Source organism: Bombyx mori, chromosome 27 (assembly GCF_030269925.1).
Source record: "Bombyx mori chromosome 27, ASM3026992v2".
NCBI classification, from domain to species: Eukaryota; Metazoa; Arthropoda; class Insecta; order Lepidoptera; family Bombycidae; genus Bombyx; species Bombyx mori.
Window position 1 is genome coordinate 252,554 of NC_085133.1, and position 27,773 is coordinate 280,326.

The 27,773-nt window shown below is 39.0% G+C and overlaps 1 protein-coding gene across 1 annotated transcript; it reads right to left on the bottom strand.

The window, feature by feature from the left end:
• Positions 1-581: 581 nt before the first annotated feature.
• LOC101745526 (hepatocyte nuclear factor 6) lies at positions 582-25,969 on the bottom strand. The gene is made up of 5 exons (XM_021348306.3): positions 25,810-25,969; positions 18,652-19,459; positions 8,237-8,260; positions 7,896-8,002; positions 582-6,088 (listed from the first exon to the last, which is right to left on the bottom strand). Exons 1-5 carry the CDS (start codon positions 25,921-25,923, stop codon positions 5,840-5,842), a joined length of 1,302 nt encoding a protein of 433 aa, XP_021203981.2. The 5' UTR covers positions 25,924-25,969; the 3' UTR covers positions 582-5,839.
• Positions 25,970-27,773: the final 1,804 nt, after the last annotated feature.

Sequence of the window (27,773 nt, forward strand, 5' to 3'; positions counted from 1 at the left end):
ATTCCTAAGTCTTCATTTTACAATAAAACGGCTGCCCCACCCATCAAACCGAAACGTATTACTGTTTCGCGGTAGAAATAGGCAGGGTAGTGGTACCTACCCGTGCAGGTTCATACACCACCCTACTACCAGTAAAGTTCAATTCAACTAATTATAATTGATCAAAAACGATAAAGGGAAGGTCTTCAACTTTCAGATATCTTTAGGTAGATCGACGCAACGGCGGCAACATTGGTCCGATCGTACTAGACGCTTGCAAGTTTATCTTTTAAATGCCCTAACGCAATTCACGCAACGGTAGGCAGCGGCTTGGAACGGTAGGCAGCGGCTTAGCTCTGCCCCTGGCATTGCTGAAGTCCATGGGCGACGGTAACCACCCACCATCAGGTGGGCCGTATGCTCGTCTGCCTACAAGGGCAATAAAAAAAAAACATGTTTTTTCTTGATTATTTATATTGCTATTAGCATAATTATGGAAATTAGAAATTTAGGTCATCCAAAGAATAATAATTCATTAAGAACCAATCTTAAAACACGAAATTCGATAAGTTAGGAATTGTAAAATGAAAATAGGAAAGTACGGAAATGAGTGTTTTAATTGACTAGAGAAGGTTCATTAGTAAAGCCACTAGTGAAGACACGTCCGGCCCGTGGGTGACGTGGATAGATTCTGCCACAATCAAAGTCATACTTCATTGTAAAATTTACATTTAATCTTAAATTTAATCACGAACTATTTACATAAGAAAGCGAGCTACCCCTTTACTCTAGGTTTACATAAAAATATTTCTTCACTGCATTCGTAAAGTATGCTCTAAATTAAGTAAATAAAACACGATTCATATCTTGTAACGGAATGTCAGTTTAGTGAAAATAAATAGGTCTAATATTTGGAAATGAAATAACAACAACTCGACTTTGCGTCAGATTGTGTTGACGACAATCTTCTCCGCAATATCGAGTTCAATTTCAAGGTAAAAACGTATCATCTATCGATACTTTAATTATGAACGAAAATTATATAATTTAATTTCAGAATAACACGTTTTTTAATTGTATTTACAGTAAAAAAAATATGTTTTTGTCCTTATCTAACTTTCAATGTGGTGGAGATAGAATCTTCGATAATACTTTAAGAATTGTCTATTAATACTGTCGCATTCTGTATAGTGGAGTGTCACAGAGAAAGCTCTTTTTCTAGATTAGCTAGACACAAATGTCGCTGACTGAATTCAAAAGAAGGCAACTTAAGGAACCGCGCGTTAAGTTAGCTCAGGGACAGGTCGGAGATCGAAAGAGCTAAGTCACAGTTTGATTGAGCGCAGTTAGCTGTAACAATACATACACATATTAAAATTATACACTACTTCGTCATTTAAATTGTTCTATTGAAGCCGTCGCAGCAAAACTGCCTGCTCTACAAATGCTTCATAGTTCATTATTACTGGTGGTAGGACCTCTTGTGAATCCGCACGGGTAGGTACCATAAACCCGCCTATTTCTGCGCTGAAGCATTAATGCGTTTCGGTTTGAAGGGCGGGGTAGTCGTTGTAACTATACGGAAACCTTAGAACTTATATCTCAAGGTGGGTGGCGCATTTACGTTGTAGATGACTATGGGCTCCAGTAACCACTTAACACCAAGTGGGCTGTGAGCTCGTCCACCCATCTAAGCAATAAAAAAATACCCTAATACATTCTTCGTTTTATTATCTCTGACAGCACACACTGTCCGAAGTGATTCAGTCAGCGACTTGTTCCAAAAATATCGTTTACTTAACATATAAATTGCACGCGTAACATCTTTGGTGGTAATTACACAGACTAGTTTAAGTTGCTTAGTAATAAATTATTATAAAACTTAAACAGAGTAGGCGGAGCGTTAGCAACAACTAAACAGAAGCTGAACACAAGTATTCAGAATTTATACCAAATTATTTTAGTATCTGAAATTGTTATAGGAATACAAGATAAAAAAATATGGTTTCAATAATTTTCCTATGAGAGCAATGACAGAATGCGGCTAATCTTGGCCGTTTTCCAATTACAGCACAAGAGATTATGCGGCATAATGCTCAACGTTGAATGTTCCAACTACAGCAACGCTTCGCACAATCGAGCACTCTCAAAAGTACTGCTCTCGCGTGATACTCGCAATCGATACCAACTCAGTGACAGAAAATTGACAAGTGTTTTTCTTTAAGTTGGCATTGATCGAAATTTTGTTTATATTACCGTTAGTAGTATTATTTAATGTTCAAAAAAATTGTAAGGCTTTCGTTTCGTCGTAGTTTCTTAGAAATAATCAATGTTAATTAAAATTGTGCTACTTAGCGCACTCTGCTGATGCATTTGAAAACTAATTCACGTTCCAATTAAGCTTCAGCATAATTCGGCATTGTGCGTCACTGAGTCGCATTATGCTCTGTAATTGGAAAACTGCGCTCAGTGACGCACAATGCCGAATTATGCTGAAGCTTAGTTGAGCATTATGCCGCATAATGCGCTCTTGTGCTGTAATTGGAAAACGGCCCTTATTTCAGTTGCTATAAATCAAAATATGTTCAATAAGTATTTCGGATTACTTTACTAAAAACAATAACACGGAGCTCTCACTCGTGGCTGGCGGTACAAAACGCTTCGCTAACCCTTTACTTAAATTAAAATAAATAAATTAAAAACTATAATAAACTTAAGATTACGGTTTGCACAAATTAGACTAGATTTAAAAAAAATGATTATTTTGTTTGGATTAGACACTTTGTTTCTTTTATAGTAAATGTTAAAATGAATGATTACTTGGATTTTCTCTTAACGCTGTCAGATTTTGAATATGTCCTCCATTTAAATATTAAATTAAACATGAAAATACATTAATTTAACCTAATAAACATAAACTATTTTAGTTAATAAAAAAATAAGACTTCATCTGAATGCAAAAAGTCATTTGCTCATGAAATTCACCGTTTTGATATAACTGATAATGTAACACATTATGAAGCTTTCCTTAAATTTTCATTTAAAAGCGCTTTTCTGTTCCACTTTACATTCTAGTCATGATCATTAACATCAATAAAATAATATCATTTACAAAATGTTCACATTTTTGATTAATTGATCGATAGAATAACCACTTTTTTTTAATTTATTTTAGAATCTTCGAAGTCTCGAATATTGTTCTAACAACTGGACGAATGGTCCGATGAAAATTAAAAACGAGATCCAATCGTACGTATGTGTCCGGCAAACAAAAACATTAGCGCCCAATTTTCGACTTCATATGAAGGCCAATATGCGGATGCAAATCCCATCTCCAATCCCCTGACAACGCCTTAATGCATCATCATGTTATATCATCAAATGGTTTCAAGCATTTCTTGTCTTCAGCCCTTTCATTCACGACACATTCAATTCAAATGATCAAAAGGACTGCAACACAACATGTAAATGCAGAGTTTATTTATTTATTTTTTATTGCTTACATACGAGCTCAAAGTCCATCTGATGTTAAGTGCTTACTGGAGCCCATAGATATCTACAACGTGTAGTAACAAAGATATATTGTTTGTAGTCTATTTTTTTTTCGTTTTCCAAAGGCAAAACGTGTGTGTCGGAATTAGTAACAGCACGTTTGTAATGTCGTAAAAGAATTGATACATATTTTTGTATAAACAAAGGGAATGTTTAGAATTCACTTGACTAGAGTACATTATATGTATAATAAAATTAAAAAAATTGTTCTAAATAATATAATAGTGCCCACTGTATGATACAATACTGTGTGGATAGCTATTACCTCGGTTCAGAGTGGCTCACGGCTCCGCTGATGTTAATCGCTAATGCAATTAAATCAAGATTTCGCCTGCATGTCTCAAAATTAACTGCGTGGTGGTCACTGTGATGTTGTTGCGCTCTCACAACTTCTAAGCATCAGGGAGGCCGTGAGATATTCTGACCATCTAAAATAATAAAAAGCTCACATATTCCAGAAAACGTCTCAATACTCAGATAAACCAGAATTCCTAAAGACTCAAGGCCCGATTTTATCGGACATTATCTCTATAAAGTTCAAAACATAATTCCTACGTAGCTTTTAATTATATCTAGTCACTTGAGCTTACAGACGCTTTTGAAAAGGCTTCGACGGTATAATACATATGTATGTGGATATTAACAGCGCGTAGCCGCATTTTTTTTAAATTTCGAAATTTGAACCAAGTAAATGACATATCATTGCTTCTATTGTCTGTGCCTAATTCAGCAATAAGCTAATTATTCAAAAGACGCGCGTTGCGAGCATGTGGTCCGGTGCGGTGTAGAGCGTGGAGATCGATAATGTGAGGGGCACAGTTAAGTCATCCAGATCAAGATCACCCAGGACATGTTGACACTGTTGAACTGTCTTTGGCGCCACACCACCGCACGCTTCAAGAAATTAAGGTGACTTATTTCAAAAAATGCGGCCATCCCGTACTAACAATAATCGCGTAATGATTCTTACATAGTTTTAACAACCGTAATTTTGACCACGACATGGCTGCTTTGATAATTAGCTATATTTCACGATTTCCATCACTCAATATTGCACATTTAAAATAAATAATCTGTAAAAAAATGAACTTAATTATTACAGTTCTGTAAAAAATATTATAGTCTGGTAACACATTTTAACAAATCTAAAATGATAAAATATTTTAGTCTTACCACACTAATTCAATAAGTCTAGTAAATGTAAGCGTCTGTCAGTGATCATGCGCGAACACTAATAAATAATAAACACATTTAAAATATACTAAAAATCAAACCTAATTTATTTGTTCTGACTAGAACTTGATATAAAGAGATCCATTGCTAAACATGGAGACAGCGCCGAGCTAACAGTCAAGATAAAGCTACATTAGATCCACAACCCGCACACGTGGTAGAGATATAAATATGTGCAGGATAGAGTAATAAAAAACAGGTATTACATGACAATGACGGTACTGCGTCGGAATACCGTTTTTAAAAAAGACGAACGTTCATAAAAACTGAAAATCGATTCGGTTTTAAATTAGTTAGTAAATTTCATTAAATGTTAGTTAACCTTAGTTTAAAGATCAGTTTTTCTGAAAGAGCTTTTCAAAGCTAATGCAAGGACTGTTCTGGCCACTGACTGAACCGTTATTGAGGCATTATTCGTGAACACTTAGGATCGATCCACCACCTCATGTACCCTCTCTATCTACCCAGTGCGCGGTGAATCTAATGTGACTCCAAGCTCGTTGCTATTGTATATATTGCTCAGACTTCAAGTCAGACGTCAATTCACGTCTTACTTTCAGCCTGACGCCGTCACTTCGACCTGTCGAATCTTTGGAATGTCTATATAATCACAATTTTTCTGTTCTCATATTAATTTATGACTAATTTTCATAACGTTCAAGAAGATTGTAACAAAAAAATTATTGAAAATAACTTAAGTATTTTTCTCTTAACGTAATGACTAGTTAATGACTATGACAGTACATGTGGGGAGCATCTTCACTGCTGCTGCTTCCGGATGTGATCTGTGTGTTTTCGCCTTGGTACATTGCAGCGGTCGGTCGCGTCCTTACTTCGAGAGTCCAACGTACATGGCAAGCGTCTGGTTCGCGCGATTAAATCCCGTTTCTTTTGAAATACGCGTTTTTGAATAACGATAGTTTAAAATCACATAAACCAGTACAGTAAGAACTGACACCAGTCAACAGAACATTAACAGAACCTCCGTGACGTCAAGAGTCCAAGCGCTCGAGGGGCTCAACATCCGATACCAGCAACTCTACAGCACTAACAGCTGCTGGTGCGAGAGAGGGCGTCACAAGAGATGGTCGTCGTGATCCTCGCAGCCGTCCTCCTCCGAGTCCGCCGAGTCCAAGCTCGGGACCTGATCCATGTCCTGGCTCTCGCACTGCTGGTCCAGCTCCGTGGACGGCGCATCGTCGTCCTTCCACTTGTCCATAGACCGCCTCCTGGCGTTCATAAAAAAGTTCCCGACCGTCGTCGGCTCTAGTCCTAGTTGTCTCGCTATCGTTACTTGCATTTCTTTTGATGGTCTTTTTGTTTCCTGGAATTTTAAAACGATTATTTATTACTTTAGCAAATCTATACGCACATACATATAAACATATATAAGTGATCAAAAACAAACAGTTAAGGACTATTTACTCGACGCTTATCAACCGATGTTTCAATGGTCTAGTTTTTTGACGAGAGTAAGAGTAATCAGAGAGAGTAAAGAAGTCGTCGTGGCCTAAAGGATAAGACGTCCGGTGCATTCGTGTTGAAGCGATGCACCGGTGTTCGAATCCCGCAGGCGGGTACCAATTTTTCTAATGAAATACGTACTCAACAAATGTTCACGATTGACTTCCACGGTGAAGGAATAACATCGTGTAATAAAAACCAAACCCGCAAAATTATAATTTGCGTAATCACTGGTAAGGACCTCTTGTGAGTCCGCACGGGTAGGTACCACCACCCCGCCTATTTCCGCCGTGAAGCAGTAATGCGTTTCGGTTCGAAGGGTGGGGTAGCCGTTGTAATTATACTGAGACCTTAGAACTTATATCTCGAGGTGGGTGGCTCATTTACGTTGTAGATGTCTATGGGGTCCAGTAACCACTTAACACCAGGTGGGCTGTGAGTTCGTCCATCCATCTAAGCAATAAAAAATAAAAAGGTTATTGAAAACTAGTTTTTATTTTTTCTCTCTTTAGATTTAATGTGTCGTAGCGAGCTGTTTCAGTTAACAATGAGCTATTCCTTTGGCTGAATTTAATCTTAATAGTGATATAAACAGAATCAGATGTCCAGTGACATCTTCATCTTTTATTATAAGATTTAATTTCTATTCTAGGTTTCTTTTTTTTAAAGGCCAATCCATCGGAGAGAAAATGTATTGATAATCAGAAGTGTCGGTGATTATGGTCTAATTTTGATTTTTTGGCGAACACTAGTGTAATTAAGTAATGACCAAAATTGTTTGATTTTCTTGCAATGCTGTTTCTGCTGGAAAGTTCTTGATGAGACGAAACTGATTTTGGAAGAACTGAAACCGCTCCTAAGGGAACTTTCTTCAAAAAACTCAATATCACCTTTTTTTTTCATGACATTTGGTTTAAATTTAAAATGGTAGCGGTCTAGGATATTGTTTAGTGCGACAAATTACATTTACGTCACACGTTTATCTAAAACACAACATTCAATTAACATAAGATAAAAATATGTACAATGTAGCTCGTATCTGAGAATATGTCTTACAAACTACTAATCAAAATTAGTCAATATCCGTCGAGCGAAAGTCGCTAATTATATGAAAAACATAATCTCTTGATGAAATACTCACTCGCGCTAATCTGTCTGACATGTATGGTGCTCAAAAGAAAAATAAAATGTTTTACTATCTAAGAGAATCTGTCTCGTAACCTTATCACCGGTTAAGAACGCAGTTACACCGCTGAGGACGATCGGAAAGAAAATCAGGACTTGCTCTTTTCCTATTTAAATAAATTTTCTTAATTGGACTCCGCACGAAATTTACAAGATTCTTCAAATATTTTTTAAATAAAAATGACGAGGGCTAGAACAACTCTACACTCTGGAGTACCAAAAACTGTCATAGGGACACTACTGTGACGGAAACTTTCCTTGGAGTGCCAAAGATAACCGGACTAAGTTTCATCGCAATCCGATGAATGATTTGGGAGCAAATTGTTTAAGCATATAAACAATAAAAGGTACAGAATAGATGCACGCTCAACAATACTATTTGTCTGCGACATACTGCCGTCTATCCCTGTACCAATACATCAGTAATTTAAATAAGTTGAGGTGTTATTTTTTAGCTAATTTCTATTGCATTAGATAATTACCTTAAAAATAGCTTGTAGAGTACGCCGCTGGAGGTCGGTGAAAACCAAACGCGGCTTCTTCGGGGAAGGCAGGGTATCCGAGCCCATGTCCTCCTTGCGCTTGCAGCCTGGGATATACAACATGCCTATTTTTAATGAGAAATATTGCAACTTTTAGGCTTAAAGCTATCATAATCGCATAAAAATTAAAAGTGAACGTCCAGAATCAAAGTTATAAGGAGCGAATTTAATTTAATTCAAAACATGAAATACTAGAAAACCAATATGTAGCCATATAATTAATTGATTAGTCAGTGTATTGTTGAAATCTAAATTTAATTATAAAAATTAAACAAACTTACTGCCTCTCTGTGGAATCTGGGCCGCTGCAACAAAAACAAATTCACGTGTTATTAGCTTATGTTATAATATTTAAATTAATAATAATGAATTTAAAAAACTAAAATTATTTCACAAAACTAGATACGACAAACATGCCTCTAAACATAACCTTCAATACGCACTAGATAACATTTACTATCACATGTGACTATTGCGTATCAAAGCTAAAATTGAAATAGTAAAAGTTTAGTGGAAATCCTAAAATTCACCACTCCGGTGGCAAACTTTTTGAAGTTTTCTCGTTACTATAATTTTAAATTAACGTTTTGGGGCAAATTTTATATTAGGAAATGTAGTGAAATTATGTAGAGCACACAAAAAATTTAGACAGACAAATTTTGTTCCAAAACGCGGCAATAAAATCTAAAACACCAAACGTATAATATGAAAACGCATACCTGGCGACAATGTAAACAACATTTAAAAAAGGAGTTCTGTCTCGCAGGCACCTATAAAATCATACGAAATAAAACTATGGCAGCCCGGGCGTTGGGGGAAAACAAAATGGAAGGGAGGGGGCAGCGTTAGCAGTCTAACATTCATCTTGGCTTCTTAAAGCTAACAAAATACACTTACCTACAACTATAAAGTTTATTCAACAACTTTTCTAAAGTAACATTTTCTAGACAGTATCGATGCCACGAAACACAAAGCTGTAAACGCTAGTACTAAAGCTCGGGAAAGGATACTGCCTATTCAAAACGATACGACATCTATTTCAGCATTTATATATACATTTTACGCAGGATTCGACAGAATTATAAAAATAAAGTTTCCATTCAGATATTCACTTTTCTATCGTTTGCTTGGCTTACACAAAGCGGTAGTTACTCGTTAGACAATCACGTGTTCCAATTACGATGAAAGGTTCAAGTATCGTGTATGCATGTGGTGTTTACCTTTGCGACAAGCTATTTACAAGTCAGTTAGTACCTATGTATAAGAAACCAAGTCCACTGCTACGCAGCCACAGGCAAGGTTGTATGGGATTCGGATATTTCTAAAGGATATAAATATGGAATACATGAGCATTTTAAAACTATTATCAAATGCTTAAAGAAATGATGTGTCATCTAAGTAAAAGATGAAAAAAATATGAGTAAAATCAGAAATTATGAAAATTATAATAATGTTTAAATTAAGTCATGATGAAGTTAGTCAACGGGAAAAGAACAATAAGTTATAGTAACTTGGAGTGTTAGTTACTAGGCTTTCGACAGGAAATAGGGATATGATGGAAACCAGGAGTCAAATCAAGAGTGGGGAGGACTCACAAGCAAGAAACGTCCCCGGCTGGTTCATATGGCGTTTCCCAGGGTGGCGGAGGCCCCGGAGGGTACATTGTGGGGCATTGAGCCGGGGGCGGAGCACCCTGGTACTCTCGGGGCTGGCAGTATGGCTGCTGAGGCATGCTGTTTACATTGTCGCCTTTTATCGTTTGATGCTGGTTTGGCGTATCTGCAAAATTATAAAATGGTGAATCCTTTCGTTTCCACTTCCCTTCTGTATTTAGTATTCTATAGTAATGAAGAAGGATATAATGTTTCAAGGCAGTAGGTATTTTCAAACACTTGTTTGTGATATAGTAGTCAGTGGATATTGTGTTTCACCTTTCCTTTGTCTCGGTTTGTGTATATAAAGTTTTTATGGACTGCATGTTTGATATGTTAATAGTATTCTATTTTGCTAAATATTGCTTTGCTAAATATTACTTTAAGCACCTTATTTACAACAATGTTTTACAGTAAATTACAGCTTCATTTAAAAATTCGTGAAATGGTTTTTGTTGTAATACAAAACTCATATTTAAAACCCGAAATCTAAATTATGAATAAAAACTTAACATAGGCTCCAAAGGTGAAAAGCTCGAAGAAAAAGCTCAGAACGAAGCACAGTTGTGCTACAACGGGGGAGAGGAGGGAGTCGATCGATAGCGAGGCGGACGTGGGGTGTGACGTCACAGGGGGAAACCCGTGTACCAGTAATGTGGCCGTGTGAACGAATAATACGCGATATAGAGCGTTCAAAGAACTTCATCATGTATCATTTATTTTAAAAAATACATGTAGTCCCATTAATTATTTTGTAATAGATATTTTTGGGCTTTGATTAGTTCCAATTATAGAGAACAATAAATTTTAAAATACTAACAAAAACCATACTAAGATTAAAAGTTATTGATAGTTATTAGAAATTTGTTTAGTATTCAAATATAGAAATTATGGAACCTTGGAGCGCATGATACGCACCCACAGGTAAGTACAACCACCATTCATACTTCTATTGAAAAGCAGACATACGCTCCAGTTTCAAGGGTTTTATTCAGCCAAAGGTCAAAGACTCAAGAAGGATGGTGGCATTGATGTAAATGGAATTTGGTAGTCATTTAACATTGGTTAGAATATGAGCTATTCACATATCTGATCCAAAAATGACTATTTTCTATGTGTATATTTCATTCTCTCAAGCAGCAAAATCGATTCAATCGAGCGATCCACACATCGTGTCCATACAATAAATGAAAATCTATATTTGTTAAACGTTAAACCCGGTCACTCTGCTGTGACCAACATAAGTTATATGAAAAACATTGATTGCCCACGCGTTACCTCTCGTACGTTGATGAGAAAAACCTACCCTGGAGTACCAGTAATGACTGCACTAAATTCTATCACAACGGAATGAATAATTTAGAAACGCATAGAGAACGAACATATAAGCATTCATTTTTTATTTAAATAGTGAAATACTCGTACATAGGTACTAGTTAAATAAGTAAGCATAGATAAAACAGTTATATAATAAATATTTTCTCCGCTTTTGTTAATTTGGTGTGTTTTCCAAGTCCAATTAATTTGAGATTGTTTTTTACTGTTAATAACAAAACAAAAGAACAACAGTAAAACATAAAATTAATCTTGATGTATAAGAATTACGGTCGCATTTCGATCACTACGAACACCGTATTATTAAAATCATAAATCCTTACTAATTTAAGAATAAGCGCGGTCTTTTATACTCGTATTTTATTTCAACCAGACCTGAGTAATATAGAGTTAGAAACTTTATCAATGTGGAAAGTAGGAATGCTTGTTTCAGGTGTGAATGGGTCTCAAAACTCCACTAAAATCTAAAGTCAGTTTAATCTTTTTGTGTACAAAATCTCAATTGAAATCATACTGAAAACTGATCTCAATAATGAATTAGGCAACTCAGTGCAAAGTGCTGAGTGGGAGACCTTCATTTCAAAGAAACTTTAAATTAAGATGCGTAGTCCGGGGCTCACACCGTACTTAATATCGTTGGGAGAAACTTTCAGAATTACACAGATCATCATCATCATTATCCTGCCCTTCTCCCAGTCACCTGGGGTCAGCGCAACATGTTTTCTCCTTCCATACTCTTCTATCATATACCATTTCTTCGCTCACTCCCCTCCTACCCATATCGTCTTTCACACAATCCATCCATTTCTTCTTAGGTCTACCTCTTCCTCTAAATCCTTCCACATTCATAGTTAACACTCTCTTAACAACCTCATTTTCATTCCGTCTCATCACATGTCCATACCATCCCAAACGTGCACTCCTCAGCTTCTCTGTCACAGGTGCCACTTTCAGACTTCCTCTAACATATTCATTCCGTATTCTATCCATTCTCGTTACTCCACACATCCATCGCAACATTCGCATCTCTACTGCATGCAATCGCCTTTCATCCGCCACTTTCGTTGTCCAACACGCTGATCCATACAAGACGGCAGGCCTTATTAAGGTCTTATATATCTTCCCTTTTAGGGGAAGAGGGATGTGCGAGTCACATATGGTGCCCGTGACCTGCCGCCATTTCATCCATCCTGCGTCAATTCTGTGCCTGACAGTACGATCCAGTTCACCGTCGCTTTGGATAACAGACCCTAGGTAGCGGAAGTCTTGACATACTGGCAAAGGTGTTCCGTCGAGGGAAATGGGTGCAAAATTGGAGAGACCGCCAAAATCACAGAACAGATGTTCGGTTTTCGATCTGCTGATTTTTAGGCCAACACTCTCCAACTTGCATCGCCATTTCTCCAGTATGTTTTGGACCTCGAGCCCGTTTTCTCCGACGAGCACTATGTCATCGGCAAACAGCATACACCAAGGGGGCTCTTCCTGTATCTCCGATGTCAAGGCATCCATCACAAGCAGGAAGAGATAGGGACTTAGTGCAGACCCTTGGTGTAAGCCCACTGCCACATTGAACTCGTCGGAATTCCCCGCGGCGGTTCGTACATACGTCCTGGCTCGACTGTACATGGCACAGATTAACCTCACATACTTACCAGGTATACCTTTCTCATTCAATGCCCACCACAAAACTGCTCTAGGTACTCGGTCGTACGCTTTCTCTAGATCAACGAACACCATATGCAGATTCCTGTGCACGTCGCGATGTTTTTCGCACACTTGGCGGAGTGCAAATATGGCGTCCGTTGTCCCGCGACCAGGCATGAACCCGAACTGGTTTTGGGTGATCTCACTTTCATCTCGCAACCGCTTTTCTATCACTTTCTCCCAAGCTTTCATACTATGAGACATAAGCTTTATTCCCCGATAGCTGCCACAGTCTTGCACATCCCCTTTATTTTTGTATATGGGCACCAGCGTACTGATGCTCCATTCCGTAGGGATCACTTCTTCTTGCAGCAGCTTATTGAAGAATAAAGTCAGCCACTTATATCCGTCTTCTCCCAGTATCTTCCATACTTCCACTGGTATACCGTCTGGTCCTTCCGATTTTCCGCTTTTCATACTTCTCACTGCTTCTCTAACTTCATACATACTAATCTCATTCACAAGTCCGACGTTCTCTGGCTTCCTATTAATCACTCTAGTCGTTCTCCTCATTCATTAATTTTTCAAAATATATCTTCCAGCGCTCTTTTATTTCGTCATCTCTCATTAAAACTTTACCTGTCTCATTTTTCATACATCTGACATGCTTAATATCTTTCGCTCTTTCTTCTCTAGCTCTTGTAATACGGTAAAGTTCCTTTTGTCCACGAGGTCCATCTAAAGCGGCATACAACCGTTTCTGAGCGTCAGACCTGGCTATAGCAACCGCTTTAGTGGCCTTTTTCTTACATTCTCTATACTCATTCTTCCTAGCTTGCCTCTCACTTTCATTACCTCTTTCTAGTTGCCACTTTTTGAATGCATTCTTCTTTTCTTTCAATTCTCTCTGTACATTCTCATTCCACCACCATGTATCCTTGTCAATTATACCTTTCCCTTTTGATTCGCCGAGCACAGCCTTAGCTGTCTTCCTGACACTATTTGCCATTTCATCCCAACAATCATTCGCAGAATTACACAGATAATTAACTGAAACACATGGTTTTCATTCTATTAGTTCTTATAAAGTAGAATTAAATAACCTAAAACAGTACTCTATTTCGACAAGTATATGTTTGCATTGGGCGACGCTCAGTATAGCAACAGAGTATCACCATTCAATCGGAGTCATTTTTAATTTTTTTTCAGAATATTGCTCTTATTCGGGATCATAAATCAATTAAATTTAAGGACAATATCCATTGCTAGTGTTCTCTATGACTTAAGTGCTAAGTAATAAAAGAGCATTTTAAAGATTTGGGCATGATTTAAAAAAAATGAAAGTATTAAAACCACTCTTTTAATTAAAAATGCAAGTGAAGATGTAAGATGAAAGTGTTTTGAATGCAACTTCTCTCTCGGTGGGAGCGCGGCCTAGTGCCGTCAGCTGTGTGCATCGATTGTGCAGAATCGATGCCAGTCGCGCTTACCGAGTCGAGCGCGATCGATGCGACACGTCACTCCACACAGATACGAACTGAAGACGAGATCTTCTAATACAACTTATTATTAGAAGATGTATTATGCAACAACTACTCTACAGCATGCCCCCGTCTGATGTGAAACCTTCATGTATTATCGATGGGAAGATGTAGACAATAACAAGATTTCAAATGAATTGGTCTTATAACAAGAATACGCATTCACCTGGTTTATATATGTATTTTATAATACCAAATGAACCGTGGGTTCAACTGCTGATCCATGTCGATAAATACAAATACTAAAAAAATCTTTGTCATCGTATCCAGAAAAAACAAATTTAAAAAGGAATCTAAATAAGATAAAGTACAAAACTAGTATGTTATAAGACATTCAAGGTTATTTTTTATTGCTTAGATCGGTGGATGAGCTCAAAGCTCACCCGGTATTAAGGGGTTATCGAAGCCCATAGACATTAACAACGTAAATGTCGCCACCCACCTTGAGACATGAGTTCTAAGGTCTCAGTATTTACAGTACAACGGCCGCCCCACTCTTCACACCGAAACCCTTAACTTGTTCATGACAGAAATACACAGGGTAGTGGTACCTACCCCTGCGGACTCACAAGAGGTCCTACTGCCAGAAAAAAACGTTGAAGGTGTTAGTTAGAAAATTGAAAACTCTAATTTGAATACTAGTTTTCTATTTCAGATAGTAAAGCCTTCGATTTTATTGAGAAAAACAATGACATATCTGAATAATAATTTAGTCCCTTATACAAATTGTATCGACCCCAAGGATCCTGAGAGGCTGAAAACCTTTGCAGAGATGCTCTCTTGGGATGGCAGGGGACATTAACAAACATAGATCGGCAGGGACCCTCCACGCTAAATCTGTGCTTAGAGGCAAAGTCTATGATACTATTTTCTTCAGAAGAAATAACAAAATAACTAATTTTAATTAGAAAGATGATTCTTAATCTGTGAATTACAACCTAAGTCAAACAAACAACAAACAGACAGACTTCGAATTCTTTCTTTGTGCATTATAACACAAATCTCAGGAAAGATTCTTAAAGAAAAATAGACGGTAGTTAACAGAATACTCAAATGTTGTCTACGACCACGCAACTTGTATAGTATTTTAAACGTTAGAAGTATTAAAATTAAATCAACAAACGGGTGATGAATCCGTAAGAGTAAGTTTGATTGTGAAGACTCAATAATCAGTTGGCGCGAACTCTTCTCCGCGGAGTCAGCTGCTCGCATCGATTCGCTACAATCGATGCATGCGGATCGATGTGTCGCGTCACTAGTCGCGCCTTCCGATTTATTCCAAGTGAACTACAAAGCATTTACGGACTTCACGTTTTCGTAAATGTTCAAAAGTTTTGTTTGATTTGTTTTAAACAGAGTACAGTGCTGACGCACTTGGAACTTTTGAATTGTATGACTTTTTTGATTGAAAAAAAATTACTTTTATTAAAAAAATTTATTACTCTATTAGATAGATGGGCGAATGATTTTATAGCTTGCCGGGTATTACATAATTTCCGGAACTCACAGATATCACAATGTAGATGCCACTACCACCTTAAGACATGGGTTTGGCAACTCAATTGTATTGTCACAACTACCCAACCTCCAAACCCAATTCGATGACTGCTCTTTGGTATAAACAGTCAAAATGAAAAATTAAAACCCGTAATTTTTTTTTATTGCCCTTGTAGGTAGACGGTCATACGGCCTGATGGTGAGTGGTTACCGACGCCTATGGACTTCAGCAATGCCAAGGGCAGAGCCAAACCGCTGCCTACTGTTAAGTACTCTCTAATTGTCACTTTTATTGCACGGTGTTGTTTCCTTCATCGTTCGTAAACTCACGCTAGATACACGTTTCATTAGAAATATTGATACCTACGCGTAGGAATTAAAAAATCGTATAGTCGCATGGCCTGATATGAGTACCTTGGTCATTTCATCCTTTAGCCCACGACATCGCTTGGCCAGTGTCACTGGCAAGGAAAGCTTACCGTGGTAACAGTGTGAGCGGACATCACATCGCACCAAAGTATACTCGTAGTAATTTTATTATAAGATTCAATATAGCGTATGTATGATTCATTTTGGAAAAACCTTTGTTTCCTGATTATTAATGTTCGCATCTATTCGCGTGAGCCTATGTGCCTTGGCGTTTGGGGTGGGAATGGTTGAATAACGCGTATTGAGTCACAAAGAAACCGCCACGCTAGTACTATTACTTGCTACACTAGCTTAACAAAGGTTGTGAATCAAGCCATCAGAAAAATAGATAGATAGCGAATCTTCACCAACTTCGTACCCCGCGCGCCACTTGTGGTACTACTGGGACAAAAACCTACCCTGTAGTGACAACAACAAAGTGTGGACAGGTTAAAATCAACCGCATAAATGAAGCTCGAACCCAAATTGCACAAACAAATGAAGAACCTTGAGACCTTAGAACTTATATCTCAAGGTGGGTGGCGCATTTACGTTGTGGATGTCTATGGACTCCAGTAACGACTAAACACCAGGTGGGCTGTGAGCACGTCCACCCATCTAGTCAATAAAAAAAAAGAATACACTTTTTTAAATTAAAAGCTAGAAGAGGAAGAACGAGTGAAAATAATATACATTTATGGGATTAATATATTGTGTAACAGAAGCCACCCGCCACGGAATATGAAGGTGAAATTTTAAATGGTTTGAAATAACTATTAGCCGAGACGCATTTTATCGAAATAATAAAAGGCATAATCTAAATACGTCACGCCAAAAGTAACAACTTTTTGATATTCTATTCACTAGTAAATATATATCAAAAAGATGTTTCTATTATAGTCACAGTGTTTCCGTTCAATAAAGATAGTGCTTGGTTTGTTTTGGCGCGCTATCTCGGCTACTACGTCGAGTCAGCTGCTCGCATCGATTCGCCACAATCGATGCGAGCGGATCGAAGTGTCGCGTCACTGGCCGAGCCTTCATTGATATGCATTGCTCGGTTTCTGCTTGTTGTTAGTATACGGTCCCACGCAAAAACGGATTCATATTGAATAGTGTTTTTAGGTGACGGCTAATCTCAAACAGGGTACTTCTTACTGGTGGTAGGACCTCTTGTGAGTCCGCGCGGGTAGGTACCACCACCCTGCCTATTTCTGCCGTGAAGCAGTAATGCGTTTCGGTTTGAAGAGTGGGGCAGCCGTTGTAACTATAGTTGAGACCTTAGAACATATATCTCAAGGTGGGTGGCGCATTCACGTTGTAGATGTCTATGGGCTCCAGTAACCACTTAACACCAGGTGGGCTGTGAGCTCGTCCAATCATCTAAGCAATAAAAAAAGGGTAATTTATGGTGATAGTTACGCGCAGAGTCATGACGCGAAAAGTCAAACAAAGCTTAAAATCTTGGCAAACTCGGCATCTTGTCCTATCACGCATCAATTATAATTATTTCGGGTCCTTAATTCGCTGAACCTTAAAAGATCCGTGAGCTCATCATCCTCATTTAAATTAGGTTAAAAGACAAACAAACTTATTATGGTCCATATTTTGAAATAACACAATTTAACAAATCAGTTCAACACTCTTAACATCGATTATCCGGTAACGATTGAATAAAAACAGTCACAATTACATATAATGTTAGTTTAATGAATCGGGTCGAATTTTGTGTGTGTATAAGTTAACTGTAATACTATGGAACCCTAGTTTAGAGCAGCGATGACCCATAGACACAGCCCACTGAGTTTGTCGCGGGATCTTGTCAGTTGTCGCGTTTCCGATCTGGTAGTAGATTCTGCGAATCACTGCTCTTGCTAGGGCCAGTTTTAGCAACACTTCCGGTTTGAACCGCGTGAGCTCACCTACACGTCAAGGAGAAGCTGAAATAGCCTCTCAAGGCTATCAGCATAGGTAGGAAGAAAAAAAGCAGCGATGAAGATTAGATAACTTTATAACGCTTTATAAAAAAAACCATTATAATTGTGTCAATTTCTGTAGTGCTCGGTGAAAATTAGCAATTATTTGCTTCTAGGCTATCTACAGAATATAGAAAATACATTTCATATAAACCGTACAACTGATATCACAATGACTGATGTATACTATGTATATTCGTAGTACAGTATGTATAAAACTTAGCACAAAGATAATACTACTAACTCACTATTTCCATTTCCTGCAGATAAGTAGGTCGAAAATACAATTTAGATAACCAAGTGAATCAACAGCCTACATTTTCAGGCCAAATTGATATCCAAATAAATAATTTGCACAAAAAGCAGACAGCTATTAAGAAATGTGATGTAGTTTCAATTTTTAACTAGGATTTTTACGTGTGTTTCTCGGTTGAAAATCAATTGCAATGGCTAATATTCTAACCAATAATCCAATGTAAATACGAAGCTATCGAGAGTTGACTTATAATAGAGTTGTTATTATTTAGTTCAAACGTAACGTTTGGCTCTCTTATGTCGATACTGTTTACCGTGTAGCCGTACTGTGAAGCGCAATTCATACAAAAACAACAGAGGAACACTGTAAGCGCATGCATCGTACCTGCTAGCCTGAGCGCGGACATCCTCTGGAACTCTGGCTCCTGCAGCCACTTCCACATCCGCCTAAAGGTCTCCCGACCCGACTTGAGCTTGGACCAGGGCTTGGGATTCCGCAGGAGGTCACTAAGAGTGCCCTGCGACCGACACAGCACCCTCTGCGCAAAAATCGCCTGGGGGATCGAGTACCGCTTCAATTCCCCGCTTATCCTCTGCGCCAACTCTTTAGTGTTTATCTCTTCAGTGTCATTCTGAATGACTTGCTGCTGGTGCTGTTGTTGTTGATCCTCGCGTGCCATCAGCGCAGCGTTGAGGTCCAGCCCCGGACTCGGCAGCGGCGGCGTCGGCGACCGTCGCTCGAACGAGCTGGGGGACACGCTCCGTCGGCTGTACGCCGACTGTGGCGACAGGGGCTCATTGTAGGCCGCCGGAGACAGCGACGCATACGAAGGCTGCTGCTGGATGACCGTGAAGGTGCCGCCAGCGTGGTATGCGAACTTATCGGAGACGGTGCTGATGGGTGGCAAGGGTAGAAGCGGCGTGAGGGTCGCGTACGAAGCAGGCTCGAGCCCGGGCGGCGTGAGGCGGCCGTTGACGGCGGAGAGAGGATGGAAGGCTGCATCTCCATCGGGCAGGAGGTCGGCGGGAGACAGTCTCGGTGGCGAGGCGGTACTGGGAGCCACTATGACCGTGAGCGGCGCTCGGTCTCTGACTCGACCCTCGTCCATGGCACGCGGCCGACGGCTGCGGGGTCGCGCGCCCGACTGGACCACGCCTGCGCGACGCACCCGGCCCGGCCCGCACTCCTCGTCCTGCAACACACCCTTGTTTCTTCACCCTCGCTACGAATAACCCACTACTGACTCAACATGCGATAACCAACCTTAAAGTCTAAGTGTTACAGTAACATTCAATATATCAAGGGCACGTGTCGGGCTATTCGTTGAGAGCCGCACACAATGCACCCTTAACCTACCCCGAGGGGCTACGAAACGTTCGTTTCTAAACTGTGACAAGACTCGAAATACATTGCTCACTCCAAGTTTTATAATTGAGCCTCGTACGGTTGGGAGCCAGCGTTAGACACCTCATTTTAATTACTGTCGCTTACACTACCACCCTGAGTACGAAGGGTCTGCCCTCGTTTGACGGTGAACATCGCTTTGCCGGAGTTCACTCCACATACAAAGCCATAGGCAGCTTTAGTGTATCCCACGAACTACTAACCAATTTAATACGAATATCTACTACAAAAATAACTGACGGATATTATTTAAATACAATTTAATTTGTAATAAACGAATATTTATAGTAAAATCTCAATTCTGTTATGAAAGTTATAATTAAAAGGCCTCGGGAAAGACACAAAACATCAGCACATTGTCTATCTTTTGCTTTCTTTAATAGGAAACACAGTTCAATACAACTAGTCTAACAATAAACATGTACAATCTTGTTATTTTTACATAATAACATACAATCTTCCTAAGGTGTTCACAAATACTACACAGTTGTCCACCCACAAAACCGACATGAGAATATAATTTGAATATCTATAATTTGAGTTATTTTTTAATATCTACCAGCCTAGTACCAAAACGCAAAATTGCTTTGCGATGATAAGAAATGGGACGATGGTACCAACCCGTACGAACCCTGCTGCTAGACTATAAGACTCTTGGGTAACTTAGCATCAGTGTTATATCTCTGATATTGTTTAATACACATAGTGAGTCATTCTGGTACATGGAGGCTCCGTCTCGGTGTTGTTGCTACGACCAAAGTGGAAACTGAAGTTTTACTGCAGAGGTTGATCTGTATTTGCGATTTACAATTGTCCAATGAACCACTTAGGACCAAAGAGTTCCTAGTTTCGTCTACTTTTGATCGCGTGAGATATTGCAAATAAATAATTTAGATTTACTGTTAAAATTAAATAAATAAATAAAGTTTAATAACTTAAAAAAACATGTTTTAATAGCAAACTATGTTTAAAAAAATCGGCTCTTGTTAAGTAGACAAAATAAGTTAATCGGACATCTTGAAGTTAGTAAAGTTTGGATACAAAGATTTTAAATAGATACAGGTTTAAGCAAAGTTGTTTGACCTTTGAAATTTTTAAGAACAATTCAATTTGAAGTCGTCGTGGCCTAAGGGATAAGACGTCCGGTGCATTCGTGTTGAGCGATGCACCGGTGTTCGAATCTCAGGCGGGTACCGATTTTTCTAATGAAATACGTACTCGACAAATGTTCACGATTGACTTCCACGGTGAAGGAATTAACATCGTGTAATAAAAATGAAACCCGCAAAATTATAATTTGCGTAATTACTGGTGATAGAACCTCTTGTGAGTCCGCGCGGGTAGGTACCACCGCCCTGCCTATTTCTGCCGTGAAGCAGTAATGCGTTTCGGTTTGAAGGGTGGGGCAGCCGTTATAACTATACTGAGACCTTAGAACTTATATCTCAAGGTGTGTGGCGCATTTACGTTGTAGATGTCTATGGGCTCCAGTAACCACTTAACACCAGGTGGGCTGTGAGCTCGTCACACACACAGGCAATAAAAAAAAACACACACACACACACACACCTATTCATATTGTATACAGAATGCCTTAAAATTTCTTCGTAATGTAATTTCGTAATAATATGTATTCCTTTTCATATTGATGATCTCCGAAAGTTCATTTATCTAAGATCCAGTCGTTGCAGACTATCTTTGTAGCCTACCGATAGACCGAAAAAAATAAAATGATGCCGTTTATTTAAAGAAGTCACAGAGTCTTCAATTGACACAGTCACAGACACAATGACATGATGTACGGTCGTCCCACATAACAAAATGAATTCTCACTAAAACAGTCGTCAAGTCTCTGTCTAATTCAAATATCTATAAAAAAATAATTTGAACGTTAAGCAGTACATTTTGATGTGAGCATGTGTGTTTAATTGTGTGAGACTCACACGCGCGCACGCGGACACGGACGCCTGTGCACCCGTGACCCCTGTGTGACACCTGGTTTGTAACAATAATGCTTATAGTGATGTGATTGATGTCGATAAATTTACTATGGAGAAAACGATAAATGTTAACTTGTTTTATTGGGTTATTGAGTGATCGTATCACTCGATATGAGCAACCCGGGTGTGTACAAATTAGGCCATAAACGCCTCAACATGTCAATTGTGAGCTCCAGTAAATGGACTTCATGTTGCGCTCAATATAGCTTTAGAAACACAAGGTCATGATGGGACATACCCAGTCTCGACCCAGATATCTCTTTAATGTCAACCATACGTGACACCGTTTTGTCAACCACACTTGACACCGTTTGGAGTATGTGGTTAAAATTTTGAACATGGGATATTATATTTGTGTGGAGTTTCGATTGCCATGAGTTAGTATCAGAATAAATACAGTTCAAGTTTAGGTTAAAAATATCATTAAATAAGTAAATTATATATTTTTTGCCATTCCCAATAAATGGGATTTCTATGTCTGGATCGCAATGGACGATGGATCGAGGAGGATGCGAGCTCATCTGACGAAATCGTTAAAGATACAAAAAAGTTTCTGAACCCAAATTGAGTTATTTTAATTTATCGTTGAACAAGTGACATCTCTAGGACTCAACTCGACGGAGCCGCCGCCCCTACGCCGCGCCCGCACCGAGCTCGCTGGGTCGTCACTACTTTTTGTTAATTATCTAATAATATTCTCACCTTTTTAACTAACTTTAAAAAGTAAAGGAGATTCGCGGTTTTTTTAATCAAATTCCAAAGAGCACGTTAATATATTGATAGCGTAGACATAGCAGAGGTACATTTGTAATTGCGGTGACTTTTTTTATTGCTCAGAAGGGTAGACGAGCTCACGGTCCATCTGGTATTAAGTGATTACCGGAACTTATAGACATCTACAACGTAATTGCCGACACCCACCATGATATATGAGTTCCAAATTTCAGTTATTACAGTACAACGGTTGCCCTACCTTTCAAAGCGAAACGCATTATTGCTTCACGGCAGAAATAGGCAGGGTGGTGGTACCTACCCGTGCGGACTCACAACACGTCCTACCACCAGTAATTATGGAAATTATAATTTTGCGATTTGATTTTTATTACACGCTAATATTATTCCTTCACCGTAGAAGTCATTCGTGAATATTTGTCAAATACATATTTCATCAGAAAAGTAGGTACCTGTCTGCGGGATGCGAACACTGGCACAATCGCATCGGTATATGCGAATGCATCGGGCGTCTTATCTTGCAGGCCACGACGACTTCGGCCGTACATTTGACTTTTTGTAATGCCTTCGCCTGAGTACATCCATAACGGAGGCACCGTAACCAAGAGAGCTGTTACTTTATTAGACAAACAGGCGCTTGCCATCTGGCGTCACCTGGACAGAGAGACACTAGTATGTGTGAGCTTCGTAGCTCATATCACGATAAGTCAGCCTCAATTACATCCCTCTATTCCTTTTGAAAAGGGGAAAAAGTTGCGAATCCGAATGCGAATGCGAATCATTACTCCACGACTCTCGAGCGCATTTTTGGTCAACGTTCTATAAGTAAAATATAACCATAGCAGCACAATCTGTACCATAAGCTCCTGCTCATGTCCATGACGCACTTATTACTTAATAATTTAACTTCCAGACAAGAATATTCGGAATAGGTTGATGTGCAAAACAGCGGAACGTAATTTCAGATTATAGATAAACTTAAAATTACAAATCCACCATAACTCATAACTGAATAAATTCGTTCTACTGAATTAAATCAACAATTTAAATAAAAAACCGGTCATTTTTTCCTTTAAAATATCCTAAAATGTGTTGCGTGCCTAAAACATCACCCTCCGCATATTGCACCCCTGCTTTATTAGCATGACACAGAGGGAAACAGCTGCGCTCGCGGCGGCCATATTGCGTGACGTCACCTATCGATTAATCGATAGAAGAATCGATATTATCGACCGAGCACCTGTGGGCTGTGTGAGCACGCGTGCACTGTCGAGGGCAATGACCTTATGGGAACTTGCTCCACTAAATAATTGTGACGTGGATAAGGATATTATAGTTTATGTGTTAAAAAAATTTATTCTGTTTTTATTGACCTCCAAGATAGACGAGAGGTGCAAGTGACATCAGCAATTCTAGGAGCAGAATCAACCTGTTTAGTTCTTCAACTATAGCAGATGAGATACTACCATTTTCTATCTAAATATAACGTTGCCTCCTCATTTGACAATCACTCAAAAACTGTCCAGCCATCGGTCCATCTTATGGGAAGCCTAATAGTAAACGCTGTCATATATAACTTGATTACCTACGCCCCAACACAGCCAGGTGAGTTTTACCATTGTAGTAGCTAATTATAAAAATCAGTATAGGGTTTCGACTGACATGTGGCGGAAACAGTAAGGGATGTGGTCACGATCCACTTCCGTCACCACACCCAACGAACTGGAGAACAGTATAAGTGCACTTTGTATTCGAGAGCTGATTTATGATCAGCTGACGTCACGATCGACGTCGCTTATGTCAATGTGCTGTCTCTTGTTTAATCCTACATGGGCGAACAAACTGTGGAATGGTTACACGAGTCCATTGACATCCAAACGTGGATTCCACCACCCACTTTAAGACTTGAGAATTACTCAATTAAGTAGTAATTACTAAATTCTAATTGTTGCGGGTATTGACTTTTATTTTACTTCCCTTTATTCTTTCATCATGAACGCGCGTTAAGTACGTAAGCCTGGACAGGAGGGGGTTGTCCGGTAGCAGCTGCCTGAGCGCCCCCAAGTAGGCCTGACTGCTCGAGGGCAGCTACTTCTCGAATGCATCTACTACCAGAACCGAAACTTCGACGCTATGAGTTAAGTTTCATGTTGCAGGACAAGCCATTACTTGCACTGCACTAAAAACCAAAACTAGACTGACGTACAACATAGAATAAATATTACAAAGTTATTAAAAAAAATCTTATTAATCTCATCAATGCATTGCTATTTCAGACTAGCTGACCCGGCAGACTTCGTAGTGCCTTAATCGATAAATAAAAGACCTAAACTTTTGTATAAAATTTTAAAACGAACAAAAGGAACCCGTCCGACGTGGGACACATCAAAGGAAAAACAAAATTGTTATTTTTATTTAATTCCGAGCACTTTCATATTTATCTACATTCCAAACCTTCTCTGGACTTCCACAAATAATTCAAGACCAAAATTAGCCAAATCGGTCTAGCCGTTCTCGAGTTTTAGCGAGACTAACGAACAGCAATTCATTTTTATATATATACATAGATGACACGCTGATAATAGGAAGGAATATCACTCAGCCTAGCTTATAAAAATCCGGTTAATGCTTCTTTCCTCCTAAATCCTTTGCCGGTGCCACTAACAATGTGAATACTAAATCCTCAATACACGTGAACATTTCTCGCTAAATACCTACTGATATACTGTCCTAGGTTCGCCTCGAACCTCCGATATGTCATTTAAGTCGACGTGCGATATCGCCGAGCCATAAGTTTAACCTATCCAGCAATACTAGGACGACATAAATACACAGAAGTAGGTACGTACTAATTAGTAAATGACACAAGAATCGCGCATGCGCTGTCGAAGTGAAGATTTCTACACGACATTATTTATTTTTGGACTAAACAAAAAAGTATTAAAAACAAAAGCAAAATAATGTACAAGAAGAATGTTAGTAAAAAGAAAGACAATAACCTTTTTTATAAGTTTTTTTTCCTTTTTTTTTATTTTAGTGGAAAATGTCATTAGTATTTAAAATTACATGTTAATGAAAGAAACAACGAATTTTATTAAATTAAATTTTAATTAGCATTCGAAAAAAGCAAAACGTCTAATTTCACACTTCACGTCAACTCAATATTAATAATTCCAAGTTGTTAATTTTGTGAATCAAATTCTCACTAAGCTTGAGCTTGTATTTAACCTCCATTAATATTAAACGCTTAAAGACAAACGATCCATCCGCTAGTCTAAGCTCTACTGCAAAATAAAAACCGGTAACACACAGAGGGAAAAATTTCAAATCAATATGAAAATCAATTGTAAAGAGCATTAAGATAGACTTCGCGACGCCATTTTGAACGGCGCCTCTAAACACTTACCGACTCGATGTAATAGTCATTTCCGTCGTAGCCGGCTGTGTTTTCTTCATTCTCCAACTCCACTTGATAAGAATGATTGTCTACAAACACTTTTAATGTCAGTTCCGACATCATGTCGGCAATCGTGTATCGAAAATCGACAAGCAAGATCTTTCTATCGGAAATCTTACCCTCAACCCGTAACCATGGCAACCGCAAGGCACCCCTGCTTTTCTCGAAACGATCGAAAACCAACCTCCCTTTTCAAACTTATGCAATTACAATCTAAGTGAGACAGGGACGGCTAATGTTCTGTCCTTGCGCTTAAGTAAAAGTGGCGCTCGGAAAAATCGATATTTTACAAGGCTAGGCGTCGATTATCCGCTGTTCTGACGATCGTAGCTAAACGACGTAACTCTCTTTATGTTTCGTAAGAACTCGACCTTATCTTCTACGTATAGAGGTAAGTTTAACATAAATACATTAAGCTTTTACGATGGAAAAATCATAGTATGTTTCAGTGGGTATTTTGTATGGAATAAGGCATCGACTATTGATTTCCACGATCGCAATGTTTTGGAGAACTTCGATTTATTGAACTTTCGTGATGCAGGATTGTAAATGATAATATTTTCGGCTTATTTAAGACCCATAATTCAGTCCACTGCTGGAAATAGGCCTCCCCCGAGCCTCGCTACAACGACCGGTCCTGCACTTTTGTATCCAGCGGATTCTCACGACCTTCAACAGGTCATCGGTCCACCTTTAGACCTACCTACGCTATCTACCGATTTAAGATCTATTCCTAGACGATGAAAAGGAAAAAGGAAGAAATAACCAATTACGGATATCCGGAGACGACTCTTCAATGTCCCAGGAAGACGCTAAGCTTACTCGTTGCATTTAGTCACAGAATACAAATGTCAGGGAACTGTGTTCAAGCCCAGACAGACATATATTCGTGACACAATGTGATTTCCTTCTTCTTACAAGACTTGAAGACTGTGGTCAGCATCGATATATCGGTAGCACCTTGGCTCTGCCTCCAGCATTGCTGATGTCAATGAACGTCAGCGAGCATTCCCTATCAGATGAGCCTTATGCTCATTCACGATCAAAGGTAAAAAAAGTAGTGGGTGTCGCAAATATTGAGCTGACTTTTTAATAATTAGGTTATTAATTTCTAGAACATAGCAATTTTATATTTTCATGATAACGCAAGGAGAATAGCTCTCCAATATGTCGCTAACATAGTCAAATGAGCTCACAGCTCACCTTATGTTAAGTGGTTACTTCATAAATACCAGAGCGATTGCCACTGCCCATGTCGAGATATAAGGTTGACGCCGCAGTTGGCTAATCGGGCCTGTTGTTCGAGGCAGCTTGTAGGTGGGCCCGCTATACATATTTAAAACGACTGTCGTTAGTCTGTGACCATGAACACTATACGAGTAAAGTGTTCGAAGCGTCAGAAATATTATAATAACAATAACTATCACATATTAGACCGTAAAAGTAATTTTATGGCTGCGACTCGCGAAAGCCGAAGAAAATACTGGACGGTGCTTTTTCCCTTAGTCTGTGATCGTAACGTGTCCGGTGTTCACATAAGCATTTCTCTGAATTAGACTTCGAAACATGTTTTCAGTTTTATATGAGCGAGTAAGCTCAAAGTCATCAGACACAAGCCGCTTGAGGCTTCTCGTGGAAATCGCAGGTGTAATGTGACATGAATGACCTCCCGCTATCGGAGCAGAGTTCATCCATATTATCTGGAACCGCTGCGTTCATCAGTATGTTTCCAAATATATTTTTTGCCACGTACCATCCGGCTTTGGAATGAGCTCCCCTCCACGGTGTTTTCCGAGCGCTATGACATGTCCTTCTTCAAACGAGGCTTGCGGAGAGTACTTAATGGTAGGCAGCGGCTTGGCTCTGCCCCTAGCATTGCTGACGTCCATGAGCGACGGTGACCACTTACCATC